Source organism: Odontesthes bonariensis, chromosome 15 (genome assembly GCF_027942865.1).
Source record: "Odontesthes bonariensis isolate fOdoBon6 chromosome 15, fOdoBon6.hap1, whole genome shotgun sequence".
NCBI lineage: Eukaryota > Metazoa > Chordata > Actinopteri > Atheriniformes > Atherinopsidae > Odontesthes > Odontesthes bonariensis.
The window spans coordinates 27514210-27534095 of record NC_134520.1 but is presented as its reverse complement, the minus strand read 5'-3'; the positions used below and the strand labels follow the sequence as shown (position 1 = coordinate 27534095).

Here is a 19886-nt window from a genome sequence, read left to right as displayed (position 1 = left end):
TACTTCCTATAGCTTCCTATGAACTATGTTTATCACTCATTTTTGCATTTGTATTTACATCGAATTGTGCATTTTTTTGTTTTGTTTTTTATTGTGGAAATGCACAAGTAAATGTGTATAAGAGGCTACTGAAGTTTTAAGAAATCACCTTTTGTAAGGGTTTAAAACCAAAACAATTCCACTGACTTTATAACTTTTAACTGCAAATAAGGAGTAACACAACTTTGCTTAACCTTCCTTTACCTCTGCCCCTTCTTCCCTTGTTATCTCTGTCGTAACAGAACCAGACGAGGGGCATTAAGAGGGAGTATCCTCAGCTGGCAGTGCAGGAAGTGCCGTCATCAGAAGGTACCTACATCGGGCAGCACTCCCAAGGCCTGGGGGGGCAGTACGCCGACTACTTTAAGAGGAAGAGGCTCTAAATGAACCAAACCACCGTAAAGCCTACAGCTTAGGGAGGCAGGCACAAACTGCTGGTTGTCACAGCTCCCTTTAGTGGCCTTTCTGTGGCTGTCATTTTGCATCCCAGCAGTAGGTACTGAGTTAATTAGAATTAGGGTTGCAAATGGCTCAAGTGAAAGCAAGCCATAGTGCTTTTTAATTTTGGCACTTATGTACACATACAAATACACACGGTGTTGCTTTTGTCCTGTTGAAGCCTTAACTATATAACTTAAACGGTTGTTTCTGTGTGTTAACTGTACTTCACCTATATTATCTTGTACATTTTTTTTTTTTTTCTAATATATAGTAAACTCAAATATATTGTGTCTGTATGTACAAGCTGCTTTTGTATTTGCAGGCAGGTGACCTGTCTGTTTGCTGACGCTGTCTTAGGACTGGTCGAACAGTCATGTGTCTCCCTCTCGACCTCCTTTTCCAGAAGACTGAAAGAGTCTGATGTTGCACACTCAAGCTTTGATTCTTCAGTCAGACTGACATCTGTTTGCTCGCGCTTCACTGCCTTTTATTACCCAGATTCCTCTTTAAATCTCCCCGCTGAGAATTAGTGCATCTGTGTGTGTGTGTGCCTGCCTGTGTGTGTGTGTGTGTGTGTGTGTGTGTGTGTGTCATTATGCTGTATCTGTAGGAAGTGTCAGCCATTTCAATCCCAAGGTTTGGGAAAACATCAGGAAAAAGAAAAAACAAAAGGGCGTGAACCAATCAGAGCCCTTAATTGTGAGAAATTACAATAGCTTCCCTGGACAGATGGACCTTTCTGATGAAGACTGACGAAAGGGAGAAAAAAGGCTGTGTAAATATTGCAGTGTAATATAGAATAGATATGAAGCCATGCGTAACAGACAATATCATATAATAGAATGGCTGTTTCCAAGCTCCTTTGTGAGTGTGCTGTACGACACAAACGGAAAAGAAATCTTAAAATATCTGATTTAGTTTTTTTTTTTCTTTTCTTTTTTGGTCAATCTACAGTAAACTCTTATATATTTGTAATATAATAATATTCCAAGGCAATTCAAGTTATGTGTTAATTATGAGTCATAATGTAAGAACTTAAGTGTAATTTTTTTTTTTTTTTTTTTTTTTTTTTTAGGTTTTTAAGAATGAAGCCAAATAACCGGGTACAGTCCTCCTCTTCGTTCTGAAACGTTTTATTCTTTTTCAGGAAGTTTTGTCGGTACTGTAACGGGAGCTTTACCCTTGCACACAGCCCACATTTTCCACAAAGGTTTGACCCTGTAGTCCATACCGCAAGCTAATTTCCCAGCAGATCTTGAGTGCGTTTGCACTGCAAAAATTAGATCCACACACATCACTGTGATGAATCCCATTTGAGTGTGCTGCTGGTTGGACTTTAAGACTAATAATTGAAGAGGACAAAACCTGCTCCAGGAGCAAAAATAAAATGAAAATGATTTGTTGGAAAGAAAAGAAAGAACCCTCAGCAGTAACTCTGACTGCTAACTCTGCACATATTTAATCATTTCCTGTTTTTTTTTAAATAAAAAACATAATGCTCTAACGTTAACTCTAACTTCGCTGAACAACATACGGTGAAGGCAGTGTGTAGTGGAGTCTGAAACAGTGTAAAGTTTTTTTGTTTAGCATTTATGTTGTTTACTGAACTTTAGATGCTGCTCCTGCAGAAAATGTTCATTTCGAGTTTTGATCGAGGGAAGGAATTAAATGTCATTGTTGATTTTTGAAGAGCTGTTTTCTGTAGAAGGAAAGTGCTACTGTTCCTTAATTTTATCCTTTGCAAAAACTAGATTAGCTGTTTTTCGGGGGGGGGTTTTCCCCCTTTTATTGTACACGACCCATGTCTACGACTGCAATTACTAATATTAGTGCACATTCAGTGTGCAGACTGCTTGGTTTGTGTTCATCACAGAGGAGAGGGCTTGTTATTTTCATATATTACTGTTGGGACTTTAAGAATTTATGTGCACAGACTTATTGTAAAAAAAAAAATAAATAAATAAAAAAAAAACAGGCAATAACTAAGGCTTCTACTGCTGTAGAAAGATGAATGTATAAGTTGATTATTTTGTATTTTAAATGTTTTTAGCCATAATATACTGGCACTGGCTCATACGTACAGTGAAAGCTTCCCTTTCTTTGTTTCTTTATCTTTGTGTGTTTGCGTTCTGCTCACAACTATCCATGGTTGTATATCTCCGTGCAGAGTATTACTCGCATCGCCGTGGCAACCACACTGCACACTGTGAAAACCAATAGCACGTGAGATGAGATAATGATGGCGGACGTAATCGCAGTCCAGATGCGAGTTTCTCAGCGCTGTGGGAGACGGCTCGGAACAGGATGGACGTGATGTTCACATGCACACACAATAACGGGACAGACGAGTGTCACCAGTAATGATTATGGGATGGTTTGCCTGTTGAGCGTTAATAAAATTGTTAAACATTAAACTAAAGGCAATAAACAGAGAAGCACACACATCCTGCATCCACGCATTTTCCATGACCACTTTGTTACCTCTCACGTCCGTGATTTGATTTTTACCGCAACATTTTCCCATTTCCCATAAATTCTTCACTTATCAGCCAACGTTAAAACTGCCACACATTTTCACACAAACATCCACCAAGGGTTGAATTTTGGAGACGGAGAAAAGAGGAGACGATGCTGAATGCATACAAACAAACGCAGGCAGGAAGTGTTTTCTTGTGTATATTTTAGGGTAGAGTTTGAAGTCATCACGACCCAAAACTTAGTTTTAAGTTTTCCAAACAACTCTTGGAGGGATTTTTCCGGCGGTCGACTGAAACCTAAATAAAAAGCCCTCTGGGAGGTTAAACTTTCTACTTTGGTTTTTCCAAATGCCATTTTTAAATTGTTCGTGTCTTTATGTAATTCGTGTGTAAATGATGTGACCGGCTTTTAAGGTAAAAATGCATTTGTCGGGTCAGGTTGCAACAGATAGAATAGATGTGCATGTTTTGAATAGGTTGTCTCACCTCTGTGTTCAGCATCTTTCCTCATTTAATCACTAAATCATTTAAGAAGGGTCCTCCAACAGATTTGATTTATTTGAAGACATAAATAGAAGAATATGGCTTGTTTGACCTGAAATGCTTAGCACTGTAATTCAGTCATTAACATACAAAGACACCCAGCGTTCTCCTGATGTTTAAGGGATGAATATGATTTCCGTTGCTTTTCTGTGCTCCTTTGTGTCTTGTAGTTTGACAACATTTTCTCTTATTACTGGATTTATTGCTCACATACTGCACACTTGAACAGATCTGGTATCTAAGGACATTACTAGCTACTATATTTACAAAAGGTTAACATTTGAAAAGCTCTGCTGTGTCACCTAAACCTCTTTCTTTTGATTAACCTGCTCACACAGGACGTCCTGCTGCTAATTATATCTTTGGATATTAGCTGAAGACACACTTTGCCCTCTCATTTAGTTTATTTTTAATTTTTTCCCATTCTGTGCCTTCCTCTGCCTGGTCTCCACTAACAGACATTTTATAGTTCTCTGTGAGTGGTTTAAAATGTAAGTTGTTGGTGATTACTCTCGGATCCACTTCACTAACAGGCAAGCTGGAGACGTCTGCATGTCTGTATGTGAACAAGTGTGATGGCTCCTCTGTAGGTGGAAGGGAAAACCTGAGTCAGCAGAATTTTAAATGCATTTTAAATGCATTGTAGGCTTCTCAGACAGGAGTCTGTCTCCCTCCGATATGCTTCATGCCTCATTCATTTTACTTGTATTACATCACTTTTTCTGTACAGTATGTACACAGATTTGAGAGTACCAATCAGGAGGAACACGAATGCTTAGGGTATCTTGCACTGGTATTTGTAAGGTTGGTGGAATGATTTGGTTCTCCTGAGGCGTTTAGTTGTAGTTATTTCTTGTTTATTTATTAGGCTTGGTTGCATTTCTTCTCCTTATCTTCATTATATTTATTTTAGGAACTTTAAGTGGCCACTTAAGTCAAAGCATCAGGCATCAAGGGGAAAACGCACTCCGGTAAAATCCCAGAACTTGTGTAAAAAGAACACTTTGATAATGTGGACACGCTCTAAAAGGAGCTGGATGAGAAAATAGGTTACCTTACCATTGTGTGCCAAACAGTTTGTTGCTCTGCATTGTTCACTGTCTTTGTAGCCACTTTATCAAATTTAGCCCATTACTTCTCTTGGGTCGGAGCACTTAAGAAATGAGGATTAAGTGTTTTGCTCCATTTTCCTTCTTTACATGCATTTTCTCCCAAGAGGCCACCGTAAAAGCAGCTACTAAATTGTTGCCTCTGGCTGTGGGATTTTCCTCTGACTTCTGCTTTGTTCATGTATCACATGTTTAATTGCATTACAGATGCTTTTCTATATCTTCTACTTGAAGGTTGGGTACATTTGCAAGAATATGTTTGTGAATCTTTTGGATTGAATTTAGTACCTTGTGGAACCTCTTTTAGATGCAGCTGCCTTGAATGAGGATTTTTTTTAATAATCCCTCTCTACATCCTTCAAAAGTACTTGCATCTGCTTTGTGTAGCTGTCTTGTTGTATCCTCCCACCATTTTGCTCTGAAATTGTCAAGTAAAACATATATAATTTTTAATTAATTGTTCCTTCAGTGATTAGTGAGGTGGCCCCAAACCATGATGCTCCCTCTACCATGCTTCAGAGTAGGGTTATCACAATATACCCTTACAAGGATGTCAGAAAATTGTTAATATTTTCTGTTTCATGTTGTATCAATGGCAGATGTCATGCCCAGTCATATATATACATCATATATAACATAGAATAAAGATGTCATTTTTTTTACAGCCCTTCCTCAGACCTGGGATGATCTTTTGGTGTTCATATGTAACTTTGTACCTCCAGACAAAGTGTGCATATTTTGGGGAGCAGTGGTTTCCTTTGGGTTGACCCTCCATTTCCTTTTACTACACAAATGACCTTTGGCACCTAGAGATACTTAAGCCAGCAGTCCTGAAATGCCTCCAAGTGTTATTTGTGTTATTACAATAGACAGCCTGTGTCTATAATCATGACTTGGACTAATTTTAGACCACGTTATCATTAGAGAAATGTTGGTGACTCCAAATGGTTCACAAACGTCTTCATGCAGCTGTATTTCAGCAGTAATGTTCAGGAAACTGTCGGTTGGACACTTTCTTTAGAAAAGGGTTTTGTAAGTGCTCATACCTCATTTAAAACTTGAGTCAGGAGTTCCATCGTTTCTTAACTGCCGCGATTCAGAGAATGAGAGTAAGTTGAGCAGATGTTTACTGTCGTTGTGTGTGTCTAAAAATGGACGGGGGGGGGCAGGGAAAGATGGGCTAAAAGAAACAAAGGAAAAAAACAACTCCAGCTGCCTTCAGCTGCTCATCCTGCAGGGATTTCTCCTTTTTTTTAATGCTTCCTCCTCTGTCTGCTCAGTGAAGTGTCGGTTATGTCTGCCAAACTCCTGCACACTGCAGGCACCTGTAGAGCTGTCTCACATCCAAATCCCAGGGGAGAGGCATTTCCACTGTGTGTGTTTGTGTAAGGTGGACTCCTGCACAGGTTTCCTGTTGTGATCCAAACCCTTTATGAATGCATTAACCTCATGCCTTCATGCTTATTATTGTCTTATCTGTGGAGTGAATTTCCCAGCTGGTTTTGTATCGACAGAGAAAATCATCATATTTGCCAACAGTCAGCTGACTGATGTAATTCGCCCCTTCCTGTTGAATGAGTATTAGATGTCAGTGTGATTGCAGATGGGATATTAGGTGACAGTTGCAAGTATGGCTTGTTGTGAATAATTCTGCTGACAGGTTAGGAATATTAAGAATATATTCATCCTTTTGTTGCTGAATATCTTTTTTTTTTTTAATAGAGATTATGCTGCAGTTTGTTACTGACCAGAAGACTTTGAGATGCAGATTTATGATGGTTAGCTAATGATTTTTACTGCAGATGGTCAGTTTGTGTTAGATTTACTGAAAATAATTAGCTCGCTGTTGTTTTTGTTTAAAAGCAGTGTCGCTCCAGAGGACTTGGATGTCGCACCTCAGTAACTGTGTAGCATTGCAATAAGAAAACATGAAATATTGCGTGTCGCCTCTTGTTCTCGACAAGTGATTTTTATTTTATTTTTTAAACGTTGGTAACAGAAGTATAAATGTGGATGGGAAATAATTACAAAACATAGCGGCCCTTCTGAACTTCTCATGTCACATATTTATTTATTATTCATAAATTGCTATTTTATTTTCTGTTGAGCAAGCATCAATTTTAGATTATAAAAAAACTTTGCATGTAAACAGTCTGCGAACTCCAGCCTCAAGAGACCTGGGATGCTGCAGAAGCAAACCAGTGGTTTGCAGAAAGCAGTCTTTTTACAGAGCTCCCTCTTTTCCTGGCTGTCCATCACCTTTAACCTTTTCTCCAGAGAGAATTTTACATTTCAGTCACTGTTTCAGCAGTTGTTGCATGTAATGCCATATGCCACTGCAGTTTTCTCATGTTCATGTAATTATATTCCATGAATCTGCAATAAGCCTTGTGTTGTATTACAGTGAGATTGGTGTGTGACTGAATACAGGAATTAGTTGGCTCTGTTTTAAAATGCAGTCCATATATTAACAAGATCCACCTGAATGCACCATTCGTGCTTTTCTTTGTGAGGCCAGAGAGGCTAATTTGGGAAGAGGATGAGCTGCTGTCAGCCTTCCGATGGAAAGAGGTTGGAAAACCCTCAAAGTGACACCTCTGACTCCTAATGTAACATAGTTGTAGATGATCTGGGGCCTTGTAGTTACACCACATCTTTTAAAAGTGGCAGCTCCAGAGTTTGGACTAGGTTTAAAACATCTGAGCACAAAGTGGTGGTAGTTCAAGCTCTTTTTGTTACAAATTTGTGTCCTCAGATTGTCGGATTCTTGCTGCTGCAGGAGTCTTTATACACACATACTCTGGGTAAGATAACGCAGAGGTACCTCAATTACGACAAGATGAGCACATTCCCAAAACTGACTTCTTTCTTTATTATTAACAGCAGAAAGTGTATTTTGATGGGCTTGTATTCAGTTGCAAAAGAGTAAACCATCAGTCAAAGTCCAAGTTCATTCAGTAGCAGTCAAGCATGCTTTTAAAGAGGTTTTTTTTTTTCACTTTTCTTTGCTTGGCCGGAGAAATATGAGCTTAACAGATATTGTGTATGGTACCACAGAGACTTCAGAAATCAGAGAGGCGTGATGCACAATGCAGATCAGATTGTGAAATGAAAATGGTGTGTGGGGCCATTTTCCCTCCTTCCTGTGAAGAATTATTCCTTCACACTTCCACAACAGTTAGTGTGAAATACTAGACTGTCCCAGTGCCACTGATATGCATAAAGTAACAGAAGGATCATACAAAACCATCTGGGGGCTGATCTACTAAGTTGTGATATTTTTAGTCCGGAGGCACCTGTATAATCAGTGAAACTACCACTCATTTTAAGAGAAGGGGGAAAACTGAATCCATTGCTCCTGATAACTGGTCACTTGATATATGGCTCTGTTCATTCTTCACACCACTGACAGTGGGAAGAGCCCGTTTTGGTTTCCATGGTACTCAACACCTTGTGTAATTCAGATGCGAGTGCAGGTGGAGACTATTCTTTATTGCATAGAGCAGTTTGTGTGTGTGTTACTGCCCTCTGCTGGTGCAGCAGGGACAGCCTCCCTCAGCTAGAAATCTGCTGTTCAGTCGCGGGTGGCGTTAGTCCGTCACCTCTTCTTCCTCATCCATGCCTTCAGTCCCTCCCCATGCCATCTGATTGGTTGACTGGCACACAGTCCCGCCCCTCTGGTGTTAGCTGCGGGCGTTCTGTTGAACGGTTGGGCTGAACAGCTGGCAACATGGTGAAAGTGGCTTTGTGTGGGTCAGCAGCACATTTGTTCTTCTCTAACAGCTGCTCGTGAGCAAGCATGGCGTGTTTGCAAAGTTGTCCAGACGAGCATCAGAATAGCCAATGCATGATGATTTCACAGCAGCAGAAACTCCAGGTTTCAGTCCATCAAGCAAAGCTGTGCAAAGCTGTTTCCCAGATTCATTACCAGGCTGGTATAAGCTGAGCGTTGAATGCCTATGTTTGCGAAGAATGTCATCTCAAGTTTCACAGTCTTGCTGTCCTTGTCAGGAAAAGGCATCTGAACATACAGTTCCAGAGGGCTGTGACAGCTTCCTGTTGGCGACATCACTGATGCAAGGCCGAGTGAGCAAAGCCGACCCCAGTCTCTGGGTATCATTTTTGTCTGGTCAAAGCTGTTCAGTTATGTCACATGGGGGAGGTTTTTATGGGGGTTTTATGGGGTTTTTAATTCCATCTCCATTTTCTTCACGTTCACATTTCTGCAGTTCTTTAGTCTTTTAAATCTCTTCTTTCTCCTTCTTTTCACAAAATTTAAAGGCACTTTCTCAGGCTTTCTTTTTTTTTTTCTTGCAGAATCCTTCATTGACACTTTTTTTTTCTTTACTGAGTTGATCCTATTTTTTTTGTCTTTGAAATTTTCCTCTGATTTTGCAGGTTTACTCAGTCTGAAAAAAAACAAAAAAACACAATTGGAAACTCCACCTGAAATTACCAATAAGGCAAATGTTCAACTGTGTGTGATCCAAATGTTTTACTAAAATTTGACCGCCGTGAGGCAATAAGGGGGGGAAGAAAAAGAAAAAAGGGCAGCAGTCAGCTTCTACACACAGAACTGCGCACAAGTTCCCTAAACTTGTATTTCTTTTACTTCCAGAAAGTAGCGCCCCAACCTGACACTGTCCCCAGAACAGTGGATGTGTGCGATTAGTCTGAGGAGAGTGAACCAAAGGAGCATCAATAACCAAGTTAAAGAACAGAACATTGTGATTGTGTTTGCCTTTTTAATATGTTCTTTAGGATAACTAATATTATCTAATAGAAAATAAATATGAAGAAGGAAATGAAACTGAGTTGTTCTCCGACTCACCAGGCACGAGACTTTTGCAGGTTACTTTGGGGTCCCTCCACTCAAGCAACGCCAGCTCTCCCTACAGCGAGGTTGGAGACTGAACTTTCTCTTCTCAGGGATGATCAATCCCTGAGGGTCTTGCTGGCAAGTAACTCATAGCATCCCGCTTCTGACACCAAATTGTTGGAGAAGTTTTCTTTCGTGAGTCTTAATAAAAGTGGAGCGGTTTGGTTGTCTTTTATATATTTATTTCTTGCAAGAAAGGACTGTCAGTCATACAGAACGCATGGCCGTCTACAGAGTGAGAGACAAAGGTGGTCTGCAGCTGGACAAGATAACAGTGTTGCTGTAAACAGACCTGTTAGCATGAGAGGATGCTTTGCTCACAGTGTTCTTTGTTGAGACGATGACTGAAGGTCATGAACAGCTTTCACCAACCACACATTCAGCTAAAATAATGCATGTATTAAGTTTCCATCTCATTTGATTAGATACTTCTAAGCACGTACATTTTCAGGCCATTGGTGCGTGTTCTTCAGGGGTTGGACTGAGGGTAGTATCTTGAGTGATTGTAAGAAAAAAAAAAAAATGGACTGATCCTCCTCCTGTTGTAAAGAAACATTACAAAGCCAACACATTTACACAAGCACAAATAAACTCAATCTTTACCTGTTGATGAACCGCCTGCAGTTTGCACTTCAGAGTTCAGGATACATTTTTTTTATTTATTTGACGGGGTTGTGTGCATCTACAATATCAATGAATATTTCTTTTCATTGTTCTTGAAGAATATTTGTTTATACCGAACAGAAAATCTGCAGTCTTCGGTGTTTGTTTGCGTTTCGAACGCAGCTGAATCGGTTCAGGCTCGTAGCCGTGTGTGAGGCCGAGTGTGTCGCCCACAGGTTTGCAACACTGCATTTACTTTATATCTGACCCATTTAATAGCTATATCTCATTTAAGAAGTGCTGTGTTTATGGCTCTGTAAATTGCTTTATGTGGGTTTTTTTCCTGAACAAAAATAAACTGTAGATTTTATTTTACATCACTGACATTGATATGATTTTACAGTGAATACAGTATTTCTATAGCTATGTTAGCATGCCTCCCGCCAGCTGTAGTAAATAAAATAACCTGTTTTCAGTAGTTCACTATATCACTAAGCTGAAAAACAACATACATGGATTTTATTTATTTTCATTGAGTATTTATGGCTTTTTTTTTTTTTTTGTAAATCATATATTTAATTTCTCTTATTTGGAACAGAAGGAATTGTCTTTTACATTCCTTAATAAAATGTGGACTGAGGCGTGTCTTTGTCCTCTTGGCAATGCCCTTGTTGTCTTTCTGCCAACATTTATACTCACTTTAAGGAAAACTTAAGTCACAATAACATGAGTTTCTGGCTACATCGGCTGATGCTTTAAAACAACAAATGCAGAAATGTAAAATAGGTTTTTCATTACATAAAAAAACCCATCTTTCAGGTATAACAAAAAGCAACATGAATCTTGATTCTTCCTCACTTTCAATTCTTTGAAACCGTCTTACCTGAAATTCTTTCTTGCAAATGTAAAGAAAGTATATCTACAGAGATTATATGTGGCTTTAAATCTGGAGTACAGATACATGAGACAAGAGTAGAAATAAAAAAAATTATGTTCCTGTGCAAATGCAGCTTAAACAGCTTCTTTACAGAGAAAACATTCTTCTTTACATTCAATTTTTCATTTGTTTTGCATTAAAATCCCATGAATGGTGAAAAATGGCTCAGTTTCATCAAGCTTGTTTTCACATTGCTTAAGTCCAATCACCATATTTACAGGCTTGGAGTGGGAGTGAGAGCCATTTTAGCTTTAAAACAATTAAACTGTTGATACAGTAGGCGACGACAATGCAGGGGAAAGAATACTGCTGTCTGATTACTGGCTCTCCTTAATACCACTTCTCAGAAGCTGCATTTGCACATCATGAACAGCAAATCTAGACAGTTTTCACCACGAAAATCTATGGCTTTCTTAAAAAATAAGATGGGCAATCTTCCCGTCTTGGGTACCTGTGTTGTCCCAGCATCCGTATCGCATCCATCCAAGAACTTTCAGAGCATGATTTAACAACGATCAACTCGAAGGCTGCCACAAGAAACCACTAGGACCAAGTGAAAGTGAACAGTTCCTTTCTCTGCTTGGTTTCTGTCTTTCAAGCATCCATAACTGATGTCCATTCCAGTCAAACTTGTAAGAGTCCTCACGCGTTCGACATTTCACTTAAGACCAGGAGGGATCACGATAATATGACCCCTCCCAAAAAGAAGTAAAAATAAAAAATTAATAATAATTAAATATGGCAGACTAAAAATCATGGTTAGACTTGACTCTTATGTCATGCTTGTGGTTTATAATGGAACGAAACTTCGTGTGTGTGTCTCATAGTGCAGTAAAGCTGCACAAGCAGATGCTGATCTGGCGTTGCTTCTGCGTCTGGTCTCTGGTCGCCCGGAAAAGTAGGCTTCACTCCCAGACCCTCCGACAGTGGGAAGTTTTTACTGGTTGTTCTGCTGCACCAGGACGTTTAGCTCCTCGATCAAACGGCTGAACGTTATTCTCCTCTCGGGCACCTGCTCCCAGCACCTCCGCATCAGCTCATACACCTGGTGAAACGGATGGAGTCAGACTGCAGGCTGTAGAAACGGAAATTCTAGCAAAGACATGCGGTGCGGCTGCAGTGTTTATTGAATGGAGGTGTATTGCATCAGCTTTTGATTTAGGAATATGCTAACCTGTTCATTTTTGCTCCAACTATGTGTTTAAATAACATACAACAATAACAGATTTTTACATAGCATGAAGCCAAAAAAACACCCTATTTCATAACGACTGAAAAAAAAAAAAAAGATCAACAATACAGAAATTGGCATCCGTACATGAAGTATATTATTATTATTATTATATAGAGTATTGTACTCCAGTTCTGTACACAGTAAAATGCCAAGAAATATTTCATGAAATATCCTGCAAGTCTATATTTGATGGATCTGTCCATGTTGCACATTGTCATATTAGTTTAACCGTTCCACCACAGTAAAGGTCATTTTTGTTTTTCCTTGTGCAAGTTTAACATGATCGGCTCATCCAGATGAAAAATAAATGAATGGAAAAGCATTTATAATGGCTTACCCTGCTTAAAAAAAAATTCTATTCTTTTTCACTTGAGGCTAAACAGCATTTTGTTCCCTTGTGTAGTGTTTCTACATTTTACTGTATTACACTGATACTGAATAACTCACAGCCTCGGGACATCCCTCAGGACGTGGTAACCTCCTTCCTTCTTGCAACACCTCCACCAGGCGGATGACGGTCATCTGACCTTGGGTTGGAGCAATCATGTTGAGGAAGCGCTGTGAGTGGACATATAGACAAAATTACAAACATTTTTCTGTAATGGCTCCATTTCCATTTAGATCTGAAGCGGAACTCTGGTGAAAAAAAAAGAATCAGAGATTGTTGACATTGTTGACACGCATACATTCACCAGCCACTTGATCAGGTACACCTGTTCGATTGCTTGTTAACGCAAATAGCTCATCAGCCATAAAATGTCCCCTGAGCAGCAGTTGTGTGGACGAAAATGCCTTGTTGATGTGAGAGGTCAGAGGAGAATGGGCAGACTGGTTTGAGATGATAGAAAGGCAACAGTAACTCAAATAACCACTTGTTTACAACCCAGGAATGCAGAATACCATCTCTGAACGCACAACGCGTTGCACATTGAAGAAGATGGGCTACAGCAGCAGAAGAACACACCGCTTGCCACTCCAGCTGGCTAAGAACAGCAAGCTGAGACTAGAATTCGCACAGGCTCACCAATATTGAACAATAGAAGATTGGAAAAAAACGTTGCCTGGTCTGACGAGTCTCAATTTCAGCTGCAACATTCAGACGATAAGGTCACAATTTGGCATGAACAACATGAAAGCATGGATCCATCCTGCCTTGTATCAACAGTTCAGGCTGCTGGTGGTGGTGGGGGATATTTTCTTGGCACACTTTGTGCCCCTTAGTACCAATTGAGCATCGTTTAAATGCCGCAGCCAGCCTGAGTATTGATGCTGACCACGGTGTGCCCATCTTCTGATGGCTACTTCCAGCAGGATAATGCACCATGTCACAAAGCTCAAACTGGTTTCTTGAACATGAAAATGAGTTCCAATGGCCTCCAGTCACCAGATCTCAATCCAATAGAGCAGCTTTGGGATGTGGTGGAACGGGAGATTGGCATCAACTGCTTTTACGAGCAAGATGTAGCTAATAAAGTGGCCGGTGAGTGTAAATGACAGTCATTTAACCTGTTAGGGTCTTTTATACTGAATCAAGTATGTCTTGTTTCTCAAATGAGTGTTTAGGAGAAGATGATAAGGTCAGAATGACACACTGACCGCCATTGGGCTCTTGGAAGCGTCGCAGTAAGTGATGAGTTCGTACATCGTCACTCCAAATGACCAAACATCTGAAGCAAGGTAAAACTTGGAAAGAGTCAGACACTCTGGAGCATACCTGAAACACAGACACAGAGCCGGCACATAAATTGTCAATCGAGTCCATACAAACTCAAACTAGTTCATCATGTCAATATTTCTTCATGTTTCTCCCTCCCATCCGGCAACCATGGAGCAACACGGCGTGACTTCTACTGCTTCTCATGCTTGTGTTATGAAGAAATCTCTCGATATGCACATGATACCTGAAGGTGTGCTCATTTCATTGGAATGTTAACATAGTTTAGATAATAAAAAATTATTTGCAAAGAGAAATGGAGTGAAATAAAACTAAAGTCAGTCTCCACTTAGCAATTTTTGCATTTTGAAGTTAAAAGTAGCCAAATGGTCGATTTTACTTTAATTTTAACATTGTTGGAGAGGGCATTGTGTCTATAACCAATATTCATTCCTTTTTAGCCACTAAAAGCATAAATATGTTAGCCAGGTAGTTCCCAACTGCGTCTGTGTGTGGTGCATGTGCAAGAAAGTGGACTTTTAGAATTTTATGATGGAAGAAATTAAATTTAGCACCTGCTGGATCACGAGGATTTGCTCAACTTGAACGCCAATCCGCCCACATTTCTTACCAGAGCAGAGTGCAATTTATTTGCTAACAGTTCTTTCTTTCTATTCCCTCCTTGCAATGATGCAAGTTAGCGGGTAACATTTACTCTGCTTTCCAGCTTTCATCAGTCTCTTATTCCGCCCCTTTTGACTCACCAGAAAACAGGGCTGTCATGGTCGTCCTTGACAGTGTAATAGCCCTCATTGTCTTTGATGGTCTTGGTTAGACCGAAATCTCCGATCTTAACTGTATTCTCATTTTCCACCAGCACATTTCGGGCAGCCAGGTCTCGGTGGATGTAATTTTTAGATCCCAAATGGTTCATGCCCTAAAAGGATTTTTTGAAAAAAAGAGTCACCCGTGAGTATATATAGAGTGAAACCAGTACAAGAATTGCTCTGATAAAAGGCATTTTTTACCTCGCATATCTGGATGCAGTAGCTGAGCAGAGTGTTAAGGCTGGTCTTCATTTTGTTTCTGGGCAGATACTCCTTCAAACTGCCCAGCGGAACATACTCCATGATCAGCTTAACAACCTGATCACCTAAAAACACATTTATGCACAAGGGCAGTCAGAGACGGGCAACATATAATCTATACGTCATGACTGCAAAATCATGTCCAAGTGAAGGCCATGCTGCAGAAGTCTACACTTCAGAGAAGGCTTCACCAGAGAAAGCAGAGGATTCTCCTCAAGGCGCAAAGCATTCATGAGGCTCAAAGAAGGAGAGACCAAATGAAATAAAACAAAGACACTTTAAAAAGCCATTCCAGCTCGGTCACTGCCTTCTTTAACAATGACCAACATGCACCACATGAAGGAAAAAAACATGCCGGAGGCCTCAAATGCCCCGTGATCTGAAACATACGACGACATCTGTACAACAGCACAAGGTCAAAAGTGTTGTGACAGAAGATAAAAGCATAACTTAGGCTCAAACTCTCATGTGCATTTTAGTGTTTGTGCGCACATACATGTCTGCACTGTTTGTTTCACCTTCTTCTTTGCAGATGCCCTTGTATTTGACAATATTTTTATGGTAGAGACCCTTCAGGATGTCAATCTCTCTGGAGAGGTTGTTGTTCTGTTCCTCCCGGGTTTCAGGCTTCAATGACTTCACTGCCACAAACTCGCCTGTTCCGTCTTCCCGCGGATCGTACTGACACAGTTCCACCTTACCAAAGTGACCCTGGGTGGGGAACATGAACAAAATGCATCTGCATCAACTTCCCGTATGGTTCTGTTCCCTTGGGTTTATTGACTTCCGTTTGTGAATAATGTTACCAACTCTATCTTTAAATATTTTCTGGGCTTGATTTTAGGGGAGAAACATGAGAATAATTATACACACGTGGTATCTCTTGATAGTTGGAAGCAGAACGTGAAGTAAAAAAAAATGTACTGAAGAAAAATCTATATTTACTGAAACTTACTCATTTCCAATATTATCTAATAGTAGAGTTGTTTTGTTTGTCCTTGTACAACATTTAGATATGTTAAACAGAATCTAACAAAAGTCAAAACAGCAGAAACACAGCAATAGTTTACCTCTCCCAGATCTCTGATTTTCCTCAGGAATCTCTTCTCAAACAGGGTTGGGTCCACCTCTTGTGTGGGCTTGCGTTTGAAAGATGGATCTGAGAGATGGAAAGGGAAGACAGCCACATTTAGCAAGCTGGGTAAAACCGGTCTTTTCTTAAGCATAAGCACAAATGCGTCAAAGGAAGTCTATTGTGGTTGACAGTGTTAGGTTTTCTCTAGAATTTTCTGTGGTCATACAACTGTTTACTTGCACTGGTTTCCACATAAGTGACTACTTTCAGTAGGACAGCTTGTTATAAAAGCAAGAGTATATTATAAAATACTAATAATAGAAAATGTATCTATTTTTAAGCCTTTTGAAAGATACAGTCACATAAAAATTGGTTTATTTCGTCACAATTTGAGATTTTAAATAGAAGAATATCAAGTATGTAATAACAATTGGTTTTGTAGACCAACTGCAACATCCAAAACTTGTCAGCAGGTGGAAGAACTGAGTCTACTATATTGCTGTGGGGCCCAGATGAGGGGCAGATTACTGATCATGCACCCACTGAACTTCCTCATGAACATCCGAGCTGAGTAAACAACTCTAGTCTCTTTATGAGGCTGCTGCTAGGTGAGATACAAAACATGCAGCTCATATTTCAACTGTACATGCTTTTGGCATGGCGTGGTGTTGTGCAATTGTGCCTTAATCTTTCTTTTTGTACCTTTTTTCATTTCGAATTGGACAAAGCCCATTAAAACTTGGCACAGTGATAATCAAACCGCTGAAACCAAATGTCCCATGTAGCTTTTGTTCATAAGAACCAACCACCTCCTGAAACTAAACACTGTTGACATAACTCTGCACTACACATATTTGTCTCACACATACTTGTTTCCTCCAACGTGTCGATGTCTCTGACGATAGCCCTGAAGAAAGGTCTCTTCTTAGGGTCGTAGTTCATGCAGTGGGTCATGAGTTCAGCCAGCTCTCTGCAGTCTGGGGTGGCTAGCTGGCACTCTTTTTCATAAAATCTCTCCTTCTGCTCAACACAAAGACAGAAAGGCATACATTTAGATGAGGAAATGCATCATTTCTGCAGATGGAATTAGTGGTTAAAATGGGGAGAAACAGGATTAAAAGCAAACACAGACAGATTTGAAGCAAAAAGGGGACATTTGTTTGTGTCCACCTCTGTTAGTTTCTTTTCTTTGAGGGGAACCTCTCCATCATAGCAGATCTCCCACAGGGTGGTACCAAATCCCCATTTGTCAGCTGCCACACTCAGGGATGACACGTTTTTCACACACTCTGGAGCGATCCATGGGATACGATGCACACACTCTAAAAGACACAAACAAAGTCCATTTTAGTAACAGTGATTAATGAGGTGTGTCTGATTGACCCCCGAACCACGCCAAGTAAAATAAAGTATAAACAGACAGCAGTCAGATCAAACACATTTTACTTGCTTAAGTGAGCTAAAGACGAGCTGATCTCACAAGAAAATCTGTTTGTTTTTGTTGTTTAAGCTACATAAGGAAACCATTCAAATATATCCGCTTGGGGAGAAATGACCATTGGAGAGAACTTTTCTTGGAAGCTCTTAAAGTCATAACAAATCACATGTGAGGCCAGACACTGAAGCCTTCAAGTGGACATGGCATGATCATTTTTAGACATTTAATTCATAACCCAATCTAATCTAATCTAATTATTCCAGAACAAGGGAGAGCCTTCCCTTCGGGAAAGCCTCTACCTGAGAACGGGAAGATTTGGAGAAAGTGTCTTCTGATTGGTCGAATTCCTGGAGGCTTTCCGAGGGGCAGGAGAGAGGATGTTGGTGACTCATGAATTCACACTCCCAAGTGTAAGACTGGTTACGAAACTATAACTCATATAAAGAATGAGAAACCTTTCTTTTTTTCAAACTCGACAGTGACTCAAATCCCAGCGTACGTGTTCAAGCCAGAGTATTAAAGTAAGCAGCAAGACAAACAACCACAACTGAGATTACAGCGTGCAACATTATGGATCGTGTCATCTTTCAGCTACCGTGTATATGTTTTTCCTGTGTACTCCCCTGATAATAAATGCAGATGTGGGAAGTGCTGTAAAAATGCCAAATGAGAGAGAGAATATCTGCTCAGAGAGACTAGAAAAGGTAACGATGCTTGCACACCGTTGTTACCTGAGGCTAACTTGCTAATTGCTTTCATTTGTACACAATATATGAAGTGCATGGAAGGTGGTATGTGCAAACTTTGTAAGTAACTGTGTTTCTGACCGGTTGGAGAAGCAACAAATGGATCATTTTGGTTGCCCAGTGAAAACACGTTTTAACAAAATGTACTGTTAGCTTCCTTAGCAGCCGTTTTTTTCCTCAGTGTGTAGATGTTTGTCCTAAAATGCGTTTGTACGCCTAATGCCAACACAACACCTACATTTGAAACAGTATTGCTCACACCTTCAGGTTCAGAGGTGTGCCCTTTTAGTTTTTGAACAGTTTCAACTTTTACTTCGGTTTTTTTGCCTTGCCAGCGTCGCACTGGGCCTCGTTCATGAGACCGTCGTCCATGAAGTGCTGCAAACAAATCTAAACATTTTTGCAAGCGTCTTTCTGAGCAAGAAAAACAAACTGCATCCACTGATCCAAGACCGCTGGGTCTTTACAGAAGTGAACCTGTAGCCACCTTATACATGAAAGGTTTTAATGTTATGTAACTAAACTTCATTCTGCTGCGCTGGCAAAATAAGTCAAAACTTCTTACCAGAACAGATTGCCTTAAGAGACTTTAACAAAGCCAAATGTACCTAATTATACAGATTTGCTTTAGTCAGATTTGTGTTGTCCTTAAAAGTGTTCTTTGTCAAAAAAAAAAAAGTCTGTAAGATCAAAAATTTAAAAAATGTGAGTAAACAAAGCAACATATTCCTATCAAGCTCCAAATACCAAGAACTAACAAAAATGAAAGGGCAGCTCGGACAGGGTGGTTGTGCAAGAAGCTAACTTGACTGACAAAGACTTCGCATGAGCTGACTGAAATAGATCACCGTTACTGGAAGGCAGGCTGATTCACTGACCAACATGTCTGTCTTTTCAGCGCCACAAATTTCACACATACATCATGAGATGTATGCTAGTAAGTAATAATGGATAAAAGAGGGAAAGAGACAGTAATAAAGAAGAAAAGACAGAAAGGGAAGCTGAGATTTAGTGTCAGGATTAAAGAAAGAAAAAAATGAGTAAAAGAAAAGAATAGATTTGAGGTTTTTGAGTAAAGCAATTAGATCACTGGAAAGTAGAGGAGGGCGCTCCCAAAGGGTTTCAGAGCACTTTGTGCACTATGCTCAATCAAATCTATGTACAAGGACATCAATATGTAACTGAAAGACTGGTTGGTCAGCAAAGTGATAGAGACAAAAGAATAAATGTTCAAGATTTCTGGGAACAAAAAGCGAGTGAGGGGTACTCCCATGGGGATGTGGAAAAGCACATTTGTAAAGAAGCATTTCCAGTGGTTTGCCAGATCCATCTTTCCAGCTACACTGGGTGATATCACATAACTTCTAACTCTTAACAGACAACAGAAACATGAGGCTGCCATTTGAGGGGAACTGTGCAATCTGAGATGTGTCCTTGTTGTGCAGTCCTCTCTAAATCCACATTTAGCTTTTACAAAGTGAATTACTGAAATGTGGCCACTGCAATATGTGCTAACTATGTGAGAAATTTGATTCCTATTACTGACAGCCTCTGTTCGAAATGTTTCTCTTTTATTAGGTTTTCTTTTCTGTAGCATGTACGAAGACAATAAGAACACAGATG

The 19886-nt window shown here is 39.9% G+C and overlaps 2 protein-coding genes across 3 annotated transcripts in view; one reads left to right on the top strand and one right to left on the bottom strand.

The window, feature by feature from the left end:
• The window catches only part of raver2 (ribonucleoprotein, PTB-binding 2), a 102632-nt gene extending 92670 nt beyond the window's left edge, over window positions 1–9962 (top strand). For both annotated transcript variants that reach the window (XM_075485805.1, XM_075485804.1), the window contains exon 16: window positions 282–9962. In XM_075485805.1, the coding sequence (XP_075341920.1) occupies window positions 282–422 (141 nt within the window). In that variant the 3' untranslated portion in view covers window positions 423–9962. The remainder of the gene's footprint in view (window positions 1–281) is intronic.
• A 28-nt stretch (window positions 9963–9990) lies between these two features.
• jak1 (Janus kinase 1) overlaps window positions 9991–19886 on the bottom strand; it is a 28201-nt gene continuing 18305 nt past the window's right edge. Inside the window, exons 17-25 of the mRNA XM_075485803.1 lie at window positions 17250–17401; window positions 16949–17099; window positions 16075–16163; window positions 15523–15715; window positions 14945–15069; window positions 14681–14853; window positions 13859–13976; window positions 12710–12820; window positions 9991–12073 (exon numbers count right to left, since the gene is read on the bottom strand). Of these exons, the coding sequence (XP_075341918.1) occupies window positions 11966–12073; window positions 12710–12820; window positions 13859–13976; window positions 14681–14853; window positions 14945–15069; window positions 15523–15715; window positions 16075–16163; window positions 16949–17099; window positions 17250–17401 (1220 nt within the window). The 3' untranslated portion in view covers window positions 9991–11965. The remainder of the gene's footprint in view (window positions 12074–12709; window positions 12821–13858; window positions 13977–14680; window positions 14854–14944; window positions 15070–15522; window positions 15716–16074; window positions 16164–16948; window positions 17100–17249; window positions 17402–19886) is intronic.